The following is a 15,969-nucleotide window of genomic DNA, read 5'->3' on the forward strand; positions in this document are numbered from 1 at the left end:
TTAACTCTTATTCTAACATTACACATTGGTTCACAATACTTTTATGGTAATATTTATCATTTTACTTTTCACTTTCGGATAACTTTGCCTACCCACATTTTTACTCTTTAATTGTCATTTAAACTCCTTTTTCACCAAAGGTAACTTTATTTCTTTTTCTTCTACTTTTCTTATAATTATTCTTCAAAATTATGATTAAAATTATTAATTCATAATTAAATCCAAAACTACATGTGAGTGTTATTATAGCTGTTTCAAAATCTATCCATAGATTCCTACTCAACTTTCAGTAAAACTTAAAAGCAGATAGACATATAATCTTGTACAGAATATATCCAACATTTAATTGCATAACTTATATCATATGCATAATCCAAACTACTAAAAAAACAGGTATTAGGGACGAAAAAATTTCGTTCCTACTAGGCATAATTCCATTCCTAAATAAAATAGGGATGAAATTTGGAACGAAAAAATTTTGTTCCTAAATAGCCCCTCGCTAATGTATTGGTACGAAATTTTAGTTCTGTCCCTATTAGGGACGAAATAAATTCCATTTCTAATATGTATTTTCTGTCCCTAATATTATTAACAATTTTGATCTTTAAAAGGCTAAAATCTGTCCCTAATAGGGACGAAATTATGAAAGGGTTTTTTCGTCTCAAATAGGGACAGACAAATTTCCTCCCTATTAGGGACGAAATTCGTCTGTCCTTATTAGGGACTAAATTTGTCCGTCCCTAATAGGGAGGGACTAATTTTGTCCCTAATTTCAATTTTTTTGTAAATTATTCAATTAAGATACTTTAATTTTTTATTAAAAAAAGTAATTTACACATTATAGTTTTTATTAAATTTAAAGTTAAATATTTTAAATTTAATTTAAAAATAATAAATTTTATTAAAAAAATAAAAATATAAACAATCAAAGTCACATAATCAATGTAAGCTAATCTGAACCTTATATTAAATATAATCATATAAATCATCATAGTCATAACCATATAAGATGGGTAGAAATCTTATTGATCAAAAGTATTACAAAAAAATAAAATAACAAATGTATCAAGCAAGAGTATCAACTAATAAGTCATGTCCACAAAGTGCTAGAGAACCATCGCCATCTTCTTCATTCCCAGACACCACTGTATTTTAATAGCAACTATATTTTGCATCTCTTTCTCAAGTTCTTCTTTACGCAATGCAGTGAATTGGGTATCAAGGGACTTGACTGCTAATAACCACGAGAACAATCAGGTCTCTGTAATTAAAATCAAACAATTAATTTACAGATTTAGACATGATTATAGACAAGTAATCATACATAAAAATTTGTCCAAACAAAAATCATAATAAATACTTTTTCCGTGATAACGCCTCCACAAGCTTGACCTTCGTGCTTCCCCTTAGTTAAAGGCATAGCTTCTTCATCATCAGATTCTTCTCCAAATTCCTCCAAATATGCATATTTGTTAGTTTGCAGAGGGAAATCAAACACAAGAAGCGAGAATCTTTTCTAAGCTATTTGAATTAGACATTGTAACAAGAAATGACATGCTATTTTTTGTTTTTAATTGTCTCACTACTACAATTAGTCACCCTACTTTACAAGAAACAAATGATAATAATAATAACCTAAGGATTGCAAATCATTATTACCCCTTGGTGAAAAAAGATAAACAAATCTACCCAAAAATTCTTATCAGCAACAAGTCAAGTCTATAATACAGTTCTCTATTTCCAAACTCTTTACTTTTGGGTTGGGAGAAATAGTGCCAATAAGAATATATAATTGACAAGTTGAGTTACGGTACCAAGGTGTGTGAAGGGCTATTATACTAATACCAGCTCCAAGAGTTACCGTAACAAATATCATACCTGAAAATACAAGATTTTCTTCTTAATGTTCAAATTGGTTGAGTGGTAAAGTTACAAAGCAAGAAATCAGTATATCAACGGGCATGATTACCTACAGTGGGGATAAATCAGCACCACGCTTGAAGGTCATCTCTATGCGGTACCTTCTAGGATCTTCTAAAGCCACCTGCCATTTTAGATTCAAAAGAAAGTTCAATAACTACAAGAATAAATATATAAACTGCACATTACATTACTCAAGACAACCAGTTATGATTGTCAAAATATTGTAAATGCTAACACTGAAAGGATTATAGTTAGTGCTATGTGTATGGTTGGCATGGAATGGAGCGTTATGTTCTGTTCTAATCTCCTTGGTTCCACCCCTATTAGTGAAACTAAAATGTTTTACTTTTTAACTCCATATCCTATTCTGTTCTATTTTCAAAATGCACCAAACATAAAATAGAAATGATATATTCTGTTGTGTTCCATTTTCCCACGTTTACCAAACGCTACCATAACTTTCAATTGGATAACTAAGTCCTATATGAACCATCATATACATAGTTCAGCGTTACACTTTAAAAGATGACATAGGTATAAACTTTGCACTTCTTAGGATTAATTTACTAGTAGTAGAATTAAGGAACTGCAATAACTTAACCATTTCACAAAAGTCGAGCACTTAGGAGGAATACGGTAACAAACTAGTAATTATACAGGTAAATGGCCAAAATGACCCACCTCTGTGTTCTCAAACATCCTCAGCACAATGTAGCTCATATAGTCAAGCTCCTTTGTTTTAGATAGTCGCTCTAGAGCATTGAGGTATACCAGACTGTCCTCTCCTAGAAGAGATTCATCCAAATTACAATAACGAAGAACATTCATGAGAGAATGGATATGTGATTTCTGTCAACAAAATAAGGCAAGCAAAAGAGAGTATGAAAATCAAATCAACAGAGCAATTCTATGCAACGAAAGAATATCAGCCTGTCTGAATGCATCTATTATTGCATTTGCACTTAAGATTTCAATATAATTTGATTAGTTAAAATCAGTTTTTTCGTATGAGCTTTGTTAATTTTGTTCTGGATAATATATAATATAATAAATCAATACAATATGAACCATATAACCAAGCTATATACCTAAAATAAAAACTTGGGACTGCCTGAGTGTAACATCCTAAGAGCTGGCAAGGGCAGGGAGTGATCGCGGTGCGAAAGGGCACGGACAATGAGCGGCTCATGCCAAATCTTGCAGCTTGGGGGTTCATGAATGAATCGAATCAACACCCGAAAGAGAGGGATTCTAGAGACTGTGCTGGTATGGGACGGTACAGTTAGGAATGGCTTATAAGAATTAATTGGTACTACCTACACTAACAAGATGCATCTACTTTTCTGTAGCCCGGATCGGAAGAACTCCACAATTAAGCGTGCTTGACTTGGAGCAATTCTGGGATGGGTGACCTCCTGGGAAGTTTTCCCGAGAAGTGTGCGAGTGAGGACAAAGCACACTGAAAAGTCTCGTGTTAGTGTGTGGGGACAGTCATTGATTCTTGCAAGTGGCAGGGCGTTACATTGAGCTAAAATAAAAAATTTTCCATACAATCAAATATACCAAGCTATATACCTAATATCAAGATATTACATTGAGCAGCCTCCAATTCCCAAGAAGAACAAGAAACAATAGATATGGCACCACACTCTAAAAAATCGTTTAAGAAGAACAAGAATAAGGACTCAGGAGACATGCCAAAAATCGATAAAGCTTCGAAGAAAATATTCAAACCCAAGAGGGAGAAAAACGCCACCGCCGCTAAGTCTGAAGCACCTGCTTTGCAGCTCGAAGACGAAGTTCCCGATTTCCCCAGAGGTTTGGAATGATCTTACACGGTTTTGATTTTCCCTTATTTTGTAACTTAAGGGGTTGTGGCTTTGTGAGAAGCCTAAAGGCATGAAATATAAAGGAAAGACGTTGTCTTTATGTCATATGCTTGTAGAGTATGGATATTGATTTCATTGTTGGTGTAAAACAGATCGTGATTGGACTATTTGTGGACTTTGAGCTTGTGTGGACTCTTGGCGTGGATAGTTAGCTTGCAAGGTAAGCTTTCGTGTCCTCGGTTTAGCCATTGTTGGTTCCACCATATCCATGGGGGGATGATTTATATGCATGATGTGTTTTCATGTATTGTTTTATTGAAATGCTATTGAGTTGTTAAGTGCAAATGCCTTATGATATCTATGTGGTGTTCGCCTAGACGAGATGTGATCCTGTGGGCAGGTACGGAATGGGCGCGTACTGTGTGGGTAATAGACGTATTCCTGCATTTCTCTGCCCAGTAGATTAGTTATAACACACATGACATGATTATCTGCTGCATTGTAATTATTTTGGAACTTATACTGTTAAACTGCTCTTGGAACTTATATTGCACATGTAAGTGAGCTTGCGGTGGAAGATCCTTGAGGACCCCTTATCTTATTGAGATTTCTGTTTAGAGATCTCACCCCATGTTTGGGGCACATATTTCAGGTGCAGGTAACCCTGGGGTTGAGACCTCGGACGGCAGGAGGCCGGAGCTGAGTTAGATGTTTGCTGTTATGATTATATGCTGGATGCTGACATGTTATCTTTATGATTATGTTGATATTGTTGAGACTCTGTTGGGCCTTGTTGCCTTATTTTGTGAGCATGGGGATTGTCCATGCCACATTTGATTATGTATCGTTGTTTAGACTTGAGTTGTATAAATTATCAGGGTTGTCCAACCTACGTGTTGTAGTGCCGTAACTAGAGACACATTCACTTATCTATTTTATATGAGGTTATTCAGTGTAGATAGTTGTCTTTTTCAATTTACATACCAGCAAGGTTTTTGAAATGAATTAAGTAATTCAACTTGGTAATGATAATGACGCCATAATTGAAAAAAAAAGATATTCCGCATTTTTAATTAAGTGTGGCTTAATACGATGACATGTTTACTAACTGGGTATACACGGGGTGTTACAAATAGCCTTGGCACAGATTTTTAGGTCAGATTTAGTCTTTCTCTACGTGAAATTTCTGAAGCCTTGTGCCTCCACCTTGCCACCCTCACCTTTCTTCATGAGAACTCTTGCAAAATTCACCCTTTCTCCTTGATTCCTTCTCCATTATATTGTAAACACTAGGGGTGTGATTGGTGAGGGAGAAATGTACCATCTTCTGAGTTGGGGTTGATGTGTGAGGGGTTTTGGGTGCTGCCTCTAAGTTTGAGTGGTGAAGGAACCATTTCATGAGTGGTTGATGCTCCATAGAGTGAACTTTGATGAGAAAGGACCCATCTTGAAGCTCATTTTCGTGGCTTTGTGTTGGCTGCACTTTTGAGTGTCATAAGAAGCTCCAAGCCATTGCCTTTCCTCTATTTTGGAAGCTTGGTATGCATTCCTTACCTTGATCATGAGTTTTTCTTGTTAAAAGTTGAGTTTTGGCATGTAAAATGAGATGAGTAGGTAGCCAACATAAACACTTGCTTAAATGTGTCTAAAAATGCATACTTAGACGTCTGGAAGTGTTAAAAATGGAACCTTGAAGGGATAACTTCGCGAAAATGCAAAACTGCATTCTGTCGCGAAATATCCGTATATGGATATCCGGATATTGGGTGTGGAAATATCTGGATATGGATATCTGGATATTGGGTCTGGAAATATCTGGATATAAATATCCAGATATTGGGTCTGGAAATATCCGGATATTGATATCCGGATATGTCCCCGAGAAATATCGGGATATTCTAGAAAAAAATCATGTTTTGAGCTATTTTACCCAAACAGAAGCGTGGGTTGGGTTTCTGGACCCTTAATTGATTATTATGAACCTCTGAAATAATTTAATTAAGTCAGGACCAATAATATTGAAGACTTACGGCTTTGAGAGAAGCCTACGGTCATGAAACATAAAAGGAAACGTTGTCGTTGTGTCATGAACTTTTAGATTATGAATGTGATATGATTGTTGGTCTAAACAGATTGTTATTGAGCTGTTTGTGGACCTTGGGCTAGTGTTGACCTTTGACTTGGGATTTTTAGCTTACGAGGTAAGCTTTCGTGTCCTCGGATTGATCTGTTGCCTGTTCCACCGACCTCCATGGGAAGGTGGGTTTATATTCATGTATGCTTTTATGAAAGATGAAATATGCATTGATATATGCTTGAGATGTGTTAATTTAACTATTGATGTAATGTATGAAAGTGATGTTGATTACTTACACGATCAGACTCTGGCTCTTATGTTTAGATAGGTCGCGGACGTGCATAATCCCTATCCTGTTCCCTGGCCAGTCGAACCGCATTTGCATATATCACATGATTAATGAGTTAAAGTTTTTGGCTCTTTGAGCAAGAGATATATTGTCATGATCTAAATGTCTTAATATGAACATGCATTGTAATTACTGTTTTCGAACTTATATTATACTTGTAAGTGAGCTTGGGGCGGAAGAGTCCTTGAGGATCCCTTGTCTTACTGAGATTTTCTTTTAGAGATCTCACCCCACGTTTGGGGCATATTTTCAGGTTCAGGTACCTCGGGGGCTAATACCTCTGGCGGTAGGAGGCCGGAGCTTAGTTGACTGTTTATTGTCCGATTATGCTGATCTGCTTGGATGATGATTTGTGCTTTATTGTCATGCTATTGTTATTTGAGCTGAGAGTTTGTTGGGCCTTGTCGCCTTATTTGGTGAGCATGGGGATTGTCCATGCCATATTGATTATGCCTTGTTTAGTTAGACTTGAGTTGTATAAACTATCAGAATTATGTCCGGTCTACGTGTTGTAGTTCCGTGACTAGAAACACATCAATATATGAGGCATTTCAGTTAGTTGTTGAATTGCAATTTACATACAGGCAATATTTTGAAAATGAATTAAGTAATCAACTTGGTTAATAACAATGAAGTCATAATTGAAAAGAAAAAGTTAGTTCCGCATTTTTATTAAGCAGCGCTTAATACGATAATATGATAACAAACCGGGTATACACAGGGTGTTACATACCACATATCACATACTTTCATACATTTCAACCATAATATCCACCATCATGGTGGGGCCACAAGAGAGAGGAGAAACCAAAACCAGGAGCTTATCTCAAAGAGCTTAGCATAACCCCACACTCCAATATAATATGTATGCTCCAATACAATCCTCAAGTGCAAGGTTCTCTAGGCACACCTAGAGTAGGAATCATTCACATCATTAATTACATATTAATTTAATTAAGTCATATTTAAGACTTAATCATTTACTGGTCCCACTTTTCATACTCATATGCCAATAATATGCCCATTACAAGTCTAGACCATTTATTACTTAAATACATGTTTTTAGTGCATTATGAAGTATTTACAAGTTATTCTAACAACCACATAATTCAAACAATTCACACAACCTTAGAACCACACTCTAGGGACACTAAGGTACTTAGATTATTTTTCAACACTTCCCTCCTCACATCCTAACAAGGCCGAGCAGGAACCATATGCAAGCCCTAGGTTAGATTTTAACTTTACAAGTTGATTCAAGCTTAGGACACCCAATGAGCCCTAAATCATCCTTCAACATAATTTTGCACCTAAAAACCCTAATTATTCCTACATGGCCATGACCTATATGGTGTGTTTGAAAGTTTTTAGGTGCAAGATTATGTTGAAGGATGATTTATGGCTCATTGGGTGTCCTAAGCTTGAATCAACTTGTAAAGTTAAAATCTAACCTAGGGTTTATATGGTTCATGCTCGGCCTTGTTAGGATGTGAGGAGTTGAAGTGTTGAAAAATAATCTAAGTACCTTAGTGGCCTTATAGTGTGGTTCTAAGGTTGTGTGAATTGTTGGAATTATGTGGTTGTTAGAATCAGTGTTTAAAAACCCGGCCCGGCCATCGACCCGGCCGATGTCAGGGGTCATGGGGTCACGGGTTCAACCGGGGGGTCACGGGGTCACTGCGCTGACCCGGTTTTGTATGTTAAAAAAATATAAATACATATATCATATATGAAAATATTAAAAAATAAACCACCAATCATCAAAGATTCAAAATATAGTTAACATAATTCACCAATTACAACCATAAGTCAATATTACACAACCTAATTAAAGTATCAATATACCAAAGTACAAAACTCATATTCTAATGGGGTTAATTAAAAGTAATATCATCAAATTCAGGCTCTCCTTGTCTTTCTCCACCATTGCCATCCAAACCTTGAAGAACATTGCTTTCATTTTGGGGTACAATAGTCATATGAGGTTCATCATCTACATCATCCTCATCTAAATTCAATTCATCTACAATAACATATTATATGCAAGTCAATAAATAATATAACGTGATCAAATCATCAAATTAAACAATAGAATTATCATAAAGAAACATACCAATACCATCTACAATTGGTTCAATGGTATTATTCCTCAAATATCTTGCCTCTTCATCGGTTAATAATGGTGGTGACTCCTCAAAAACCCAACTAGTAGAATGATCATCCATTGTTTCCAAATTAATTGGGTCATAATTTTGGTGCTTCAATTGATTCCTATTTTTTCCAATATTCAACATCAACAAATATAAACATATATTTGTCTAAAAGAAAATAAACAATTTTTTGGAAATATGTACGTATAAATTATAATACCTTTGTTGTAGTCTTAGGTTGTATCGAACATATACAAGATCATTCAACCTTTTATGCTCTAACCGATTTCTCCTATTTGAATGGATCTGCTCAAATGCACTCCAATTTCGCTCACAACCGGAAGCACTACAAGTTTGGCTTAAGATACGAATAGCCAATTTTCTCAAGTTTGGTTCACCAAAACCATAAAGTTCCCACCATTTATCTGAAACATTGTAAGCAATAAAATATATTAGTATTCAATCATTCAACTATAACAAGAATTAAAGGTACATACTAATCATAAATTATTTTACCAGGCATAACTTTAGTTCGTTCCCGAATAGCTATGTTCCTTCCAAAATCACCATCAGATTCATTGAAAGTTCTCAGCTCAGATGTTAACTTGGACAATAATTCCTCATCCTTATGAGCATACCTCTCTATAACATCTAAAAGACCAGAAGTTGTCAATGCATGTTTATTGAATTCTTCAACATTGAAATGACATGCTGAATTTAACCAATATCCCGCAGCATGCAACTTTTTACGAAGCTGAGTATCCCACCGACTATCCAGGATGTTCAAGTACGGCTCCACCTTCTTTTTCTTTCTTTGAAACCGTCTAACCATCTCTTCTCTTGCTTTAAAAAAGGCTTGATAAAGATAACCCATAGAAGGCTTGTCTTCACTATCAACAAGACGCAACAAGCGTATAAGTGGTTCAGTAACTTTCACAATGTCAGCACATTCTTTCCAAAACCTAGAATCTAAGACTAAATCCACAAATTTTCTAGCCTTCAAATCCTTAGAATATGCTGAACTTGTCCACTCTCTTGAAGTTACCATTGCTCTTAATGGATCTTTTTGAGCTAATATGCTTTGCAAAGCAATAAAATTAGTAGCAAAGCGAGTTGGAGCTGGACGAAGAATTTCTCTACCACCTGTGAATTTTCTCATCAAGTGTAAAGGATGACAATGGTTATATACGTACTTGGTAATTGATGAAGCATGTGCCACGGTTGCACCCACTTCCTCTAACTTGCCAATATCTTGCAACATCAGATTAATACAATGAGCAGCACAGGGAGACCAAAATATTGTGGGAAACTCAGCCTCCAATAACCTTCCAGCAGCAACATAATTAGAAGCATTATCAGTCACAAATTGAACAACATTTTCAGGCCCAACAAATAGAACAATTTCTTTGAACAGATTAAATAACAAATCAGCAGTTTTGGAAGCATGAGAGGCATCCACAGACTTCAAGAAAACAGTTCCTTTAGGACAATAAACAAGAAAGTTGATAAGAGTTCGCCTAGTCCGATCAGTCCAACCATCAGCCATAATGGTGCATCCAGTTTGCCGCCAAACATTACGGTAGTTCTCAACAAGACTATGAACATCATCAACCCAACTATCTAGCAATGGACCACGCAACATATACATTGATGGAGCTTTAAAACCTGCACCCAAACTAACACAGCATCAAACATTTCTTGAAAAGAAGGATTGTTGGCAGCATTAAATGGGAGTGAAGAAATAATCATCCATTTTGATATAGATTTGTGAGCTCTCCAAATCACTTCTTTACTCTGTAACACGCTTTTTACGGTGGGTTGAGATCCAGGAGTTGTTCTTTGAAGAAAATAAGAACCTATGGGATTCTTCCCTTTTTCAGAGTTGGAAGGTGGACAACTTTTTTCAGGAGGTGTTATTTGGTCACCAAGCTCAATAGTTTCACTTTCTTCTTCATGTATGACTTTTCTTTTTTTCTGTTTACCTTCATCTAAATTTTTTTTCATTTCAGCCCGCACCTCAGGTGGCACACTCTTGCATGGCTCAACATGTCCTTTTTCTCCCGCCAAATGATTCTTTAACCGATTAATACCACCTCCTTTAAGAGTCTTGTTACAATACTGGCATACTAAAAAAGTTTTTCCATTCTCCATAACCTGTCTACAATGACCCCAACTTGGATCTTGCTTTCCCCTACAATTTGGTTTGGAGGAATTTTGGGACGACACATCTTCAGTTGGTGTTGAATTAAGTTCATTAGATGACATCTTGCTGAAAATTAATCCACATCAAATCATCAATAACATAAACAGTTATACAGGCACGATGGAAAGACATAGCCTTGGCTGGTCACATATTTTATTTTTAATTTAATTCCTAAAAGTTATATTACAATTACATTCATATATGCTGCATTCTCATCATTCCATGGTTGTCCAAAGACTTGCTACGTGATGCTTAACAGAATAAAACAGAGGACAAGTGGGCTTATAGGTTTATTTAATTTTTTCTTTTCTATACTAAAGCAATGAATAAACATCTGGACTTACTCTCAAAATGTTTAGTCGACTTCCTGACTCTTAAATAAATGCAAATAAAGATCAGCAACCCAACAAAGGCAACAACAGGTACAACTTAAGCGGTGACAGTTTGTGATCTCTGTTTTTGTTTCCTGCATGAACACAGAATCCCTTCTGATTAATACAATCCACGGCTTGAGAATATCTCAATTAAGTCATGTAACTAAGTAGAGAAACAAATAGTTAAAGGTGCTGGAATTTTTATCTCTAAAATAACCCCTCCACATTGGAATGAAAATTTATAATAAAAAATCCCCACAAAAAAATAAAAATTTGAGATTTAACAACTACTTACTTTGTGCCAATTAATTAATTAGTTGCTGCTTGATGCCTATCAAAAATGTTATCACTATAAAAAAGGAACAGCATTAACCGAAGTACAAAGGGAAGAGGAACAACGATTCATAGTTTTAAGCAACAGCGATTCTGTAAAATGGATTTCGTAGTTTACCTCTTTCCTTTATCCCCACGTCCTTGACTTGAGCGATTCACAACGGTGAGTGAAGGATGAAGACGACTATCCGTCTGGCTGGGAGAGAAGAGAATCAGAGAACGATAGATTTAGGTTTCAAAGATTTTTTTGTTGTTGTAAAAAACGACGTTGTTTTAAGCAATTTTCTTTTAAAAAAAAAAATACGCAATGACCCCCTTTGACTCCTCTGACCCGGGAGTCACTGAAACCCGGGGGGGTTTTGGGGGTCGGAGGGGTTGATGTGCATATAGGGTCCAACTTGAGACTCGAACCCTTAGAGGAGAGGGGTCAGGGTTGACCCGGGTCAACCCGGGGGGTGGGGTGGGGTTTTAAAACACTGGTTAGAATAACTTGTGAATACTTCATAATGCACTAAAAACATGTATTTAAGAAATAAATAGTCTAGACTTGTAATGAGCATATTATTGGCATATGAGTATGAAAAGTGGGACCAGTAAATGATTGAGTCTTAAATATGACTTGATTAAATTAATATGTAATTATGATGTGAATGATTCCTACGTACTCTAGGTGTGCCTAGAGAACCTTGCACTTGAGGATTGTATTGGAACCGTATAGGTCTCGGCCATGTAGGAATAATTAGGGTTTTTAGGTGCAAAATTATGTTGAAGGATGATTTAGGGCTCATTGGGTGTCCTATGCTCTAATCAACTTGTAAAGTTAAAATCTAACCTAGAGTTTGCATATGGTTCTTGCTCGGCCTTGTTAGGATGTGCGGAGTTGAAGTGTTGAAAAATAATCTAACCTTAGTGGCCCTAGAGTGTGGTTCTAAGGTTGTGTGAATTGTTGGAATTATGTGGTTGTTAGAATAACTTGTGAATAGTTCATAATGCACTAAAAACATGTATTTAAGTAATAATTTATAAATCAATTTTTGTCTGTTAAGAAATTTGACATGAAAAATTAACAGAGTACGAAAAATTATTTTTGTTTATATTTATGTTATGAAACTTGAATATTTGATTGGTTATATGACTTATTATGAACTGTTATATGTATTAAATATAAATTATATTATATATATTAAAATTTTTATTTAATATCAAAATGTGTCCTAACGTGTCGAAATATGACATTTTTTAGAATTTACGTGTCGACGTGTCATATCCCGTGTCAGTGTCGGTGCATCATAGAAACATCCAAAAATATAGGATTGGTGGTACTGTACCATCTATCCTAATATTTTATGAAAAAAAATAGATTTACATAACTCACAGTACAAAAATTGCACCGTTTTTCTAAACCTTTGCATACGCAACGTAACATCTCTCGCGCGTAATACATCTAACAAGACTTCAGGAGTCAGTTTGTTGACTTTGGTTTATGTGTGAGTGACTTTTTGCATAAATGTGGAATTAGCCAGTGTTGTATACACAACGCGCAAATCTTGATTTGCATGATCAACACGCAACTATATCAACAACTATCTTTATCAATATCAAATTTCCTTAAGCCGCGTTTGATGGAAGATTTTTCTTAGGCTTCTCGGGAAATTGAAGATTGTAATTTTATGGAAAAAATGTTTGTCCTTTTAAATGACCCAATTTATATCCTTTCACTCTCACAAAGAGGTGGGACCCACAGCTTTATTTTTTTGTCCACTCTCTCTCCTCCTTTATCTATATCTTTTTCTCACTTAAAATGACACAACTTTACATCATTTAAATTGACACACACTTTATCCTAATTTTATTTATTCACGTTTAGTACGAGATTTTTAAAAAAAATTTAGGAATTTGATTTTCGTTGAATTTTATTTTTTGTGTAAAATTTTCTAAAAATAACATCCAAAAATACCACTCAGAGGTGGTAGTCTAGAATTTCCATGGCAAGAGAAAATTTAACACAACCAAATATAGAATCAATAAAATTAACCCAACGTTTCTGTGAATATTTTACCTTACCAAACAACTTTTTGATAATATTTTCGAAAAATTCATTTTCTCATCATATTTATGAAAATCATGATTCCTGAATAAAACAAAATTTCTCCTCTATTAAACAACCCTTTGATTACTTACGAATCCAATGCAAGTCATTGTGTCGGTAAAAATGAACTACAGAATATATTCTTTTTACCTATGGCAAAGATCCATCGTTGATCTTGAAGGATATATATAAAGTAAGGTTGTGGAAGATTGAAATTAGCACATCCATTAATATCAGTGTGACAAACTTTTTCTTTCACCGTCTAGTATACACAACGCATCAATCTTGACTTGCATAGTGAATAACTTTAGCTAATTACCTCAAAAATCTTGAATCTATAGGATATTTTACATTCCCACACACTTTTACATTCACACCTAAGAGACTTGCACGATGTTAACGGACCGAGCTGGACCGAGTTTTGATCTTAAAAGATTAAATTTGTGTTTAAATGTGTCAGTCTGACCAAGCATGTTACCTGTTATGAATATAATTATCGGTCTGTGACCTGACTTATTTGCAAAAAAATAAAAATCTGAAGTAGCCTGTTTAAAAAAAAATAAGATTATAAAAATTTATCCAAACAGATTATACAATCAACAGCACTAGTAATTTCATAAATATTTTAATGGATATTCAAACAACATAATATAGAACAAAATCATTCAAAAGGTCAGTTTAACCAATAAAATGAGATGCAATTGATTGAGAAAAGAGAAAGGGCTATTACAAGTAGTATATTAAATATAAAATAAAAATAAAAATTAATATATTAGGCCGGCCTGAGAGGCTCTAAGGCCGAGCTTTTGAATTGGAGCCTGAAACCATTTTATTAAACGAGCTTTTATACACGTTCAAGCATGTTCCCACTAACCAATTTTAGACATGTAAGTTCAGGCCTTCACGAGCTGAACCAAAGGTCCCTGATTCGTTTTCATCCTTACTTGCACCAGTCATACAACAACAACAACAACAACAACAACAACAACAACAACAACAACAACAATAATAATAATAATAATAATAATAACAATAATAATAATAATAATAATAATAATATATTAGTTAATTAATTACTTTTTTTGGTAAGGAATTAATTAATTAATTAACTATTAGCACCAGAGGTTTATTAACGGCAGCTTAAGAAAAAATTCCTTACACATGCTCTGTGTCGTCTCATAATTTGTAAATCAACTATTAAGATTTAAATTTTTCATTTTAATTTAAAACCTGCGGAACCAATTTAAATAGTTAGTATAGGTTCATATAAAGTTTATAGATAATAAGTATAATATAAACATTTAAAATGAAAATATGTAGAACCAATTTAAATAGTTAGTATAGGTTCATAAAAAGTTTAGAGATAATAAGTGTAATATAAATATTTAAATAGATTCAGAAGACATCGGAAATAATTTTGTAAATCACTGTAGAACATAACTCAATTAGAGGTGTAAAAAAAAAGGGTAAAGTTACTTTATTCAATAATTAATTACAATATCAATTTATTTTGAATGAGAACGACGATATTTGAAGTGTATATTAAATATTGTCAATTAACAATTATTTACCGAATGAATGGTTAAAAGATGATTTAAGAATAAATTTTATTTGATTTTATAAAAAATGATATTATCATATAAAATTCTTAAAAATTATTTCCATGTCTTATACTAAAAGATATAAATTTATAAGTACTATGAATATGAATAGAAAATATACAAAAATAGGTTTGCCTTTGAATTACTTAAGATAATTAAGAAAACAAAAAACATAACCATAAGAGAATTGAAATGTGAAAAAATATGAGTACCACCAATCCTAATATTTTAGGAGAAGGTTATAGTTACTACCTCTTTTTCTTACTATCTCTTACTACTAAATCTTAACATTTGATTTCCGTCAATCTAACGGTTGTAATTTATTGGGTCATACTTATTAATTAATTATTAATTTTCAATAAATTTTAACCGTTAGATTAACGAAAATTAACGGTTAAGATTTGATAGTAAGAGTAAGTAAGAAAAAGAAGTAGTAAATATAACCTCCTCCTTTATGAAAAAAAAAAAAGATTTACAGAACCCACGGTACAAAAATTGCTCCGTTTTTTCTAAACCTTTGCATACGTAGCGTAGCATATCTCCAAATACATCTAACAAGCCTTCAGGAGTCGGTTTCTTAACTTTGGTTTATGTGAGTGAAAGTTTGGAATTAGCCCGTGTTGTATACACAACGCTCAAATTCTGATTTGCATGTTGAGTGGATGACTTTAGCTAATTACCTTCGATATCTATCTTGACTCTATTTGATGCACATGTTGTATATTTTATATCCACACACTTAATTTGCTTTCATGAACTGGCACTGGATGAGACATTGAAACAAAATCTGAATGCCCAGACCAATAGTGACTTCAAAATCCCACCTAAATAGAGTTGCTTGAGTTACAGTAGTAATAATAATAATATTACAATTATTATTAAATTTTTATTTAAAATATAAAAAAATCTAAAAACAATGGTGTTAAGACATTTCGTAAAGATTAAAAGAAAACTCTATAAAATAAATATTCTGTCTTAAAAATACATATTTTTTTTTAACGCAACGTAAATATCTGTAAATACATCTATCAGGACTTCAGG

The 15,969-nt window shown here is 34.1% G+C and overlaps 1 protein-coding gene across 1 annotated transcript; it reads right to left on the reverse strand.

The window, feature by feature from the left end:
* Positions 1 to 8,052: 8,052 nt before the first annotated feature.
* LOC133316444 (uncharacterized) lies at positions 8,053 to 10,593 on the reverse strand. Its single transcript, XM_061518192.1, has 5 exons — positions 10,419 to 10,593; positions 8,845 to 9,993; positions 8,549 to 8,753; positions 8,292 to 8,449; positions 8,053 to 8,201 (listed from the first exon to the last, which is right to left on the reverse strand). Exons 1-5 carry the CDS (start codon positions 10,591 to 10,593, stop codon positions 8,053 to 8,055), a joined length of 1,836 nt encoding a protein of 611 aa, XP_061374176.1.
* Between the last annotated feature and the right edge of the window lie 5,376 nt (positions 10,594 to 15,969).

The sequence above is a fragment of the Gastrolobium bilobum genome, unplaced genomic scaffold (genome assembly GCF_033153095.1).
Source record: "Gastrolobium bilobum isolate Gb01-03AN ecotype WA unplaced genomic scaffold, APGP_CSIRO_Gbil_v1 utg1738, whole genome shotgun sequence".
NCBI lineage: Eukaryota > Viridiplantae > Streptophyta > Magnoliopsida > Fabales > Fabaceae > Gastrolobium > Gastrolobium bilobum.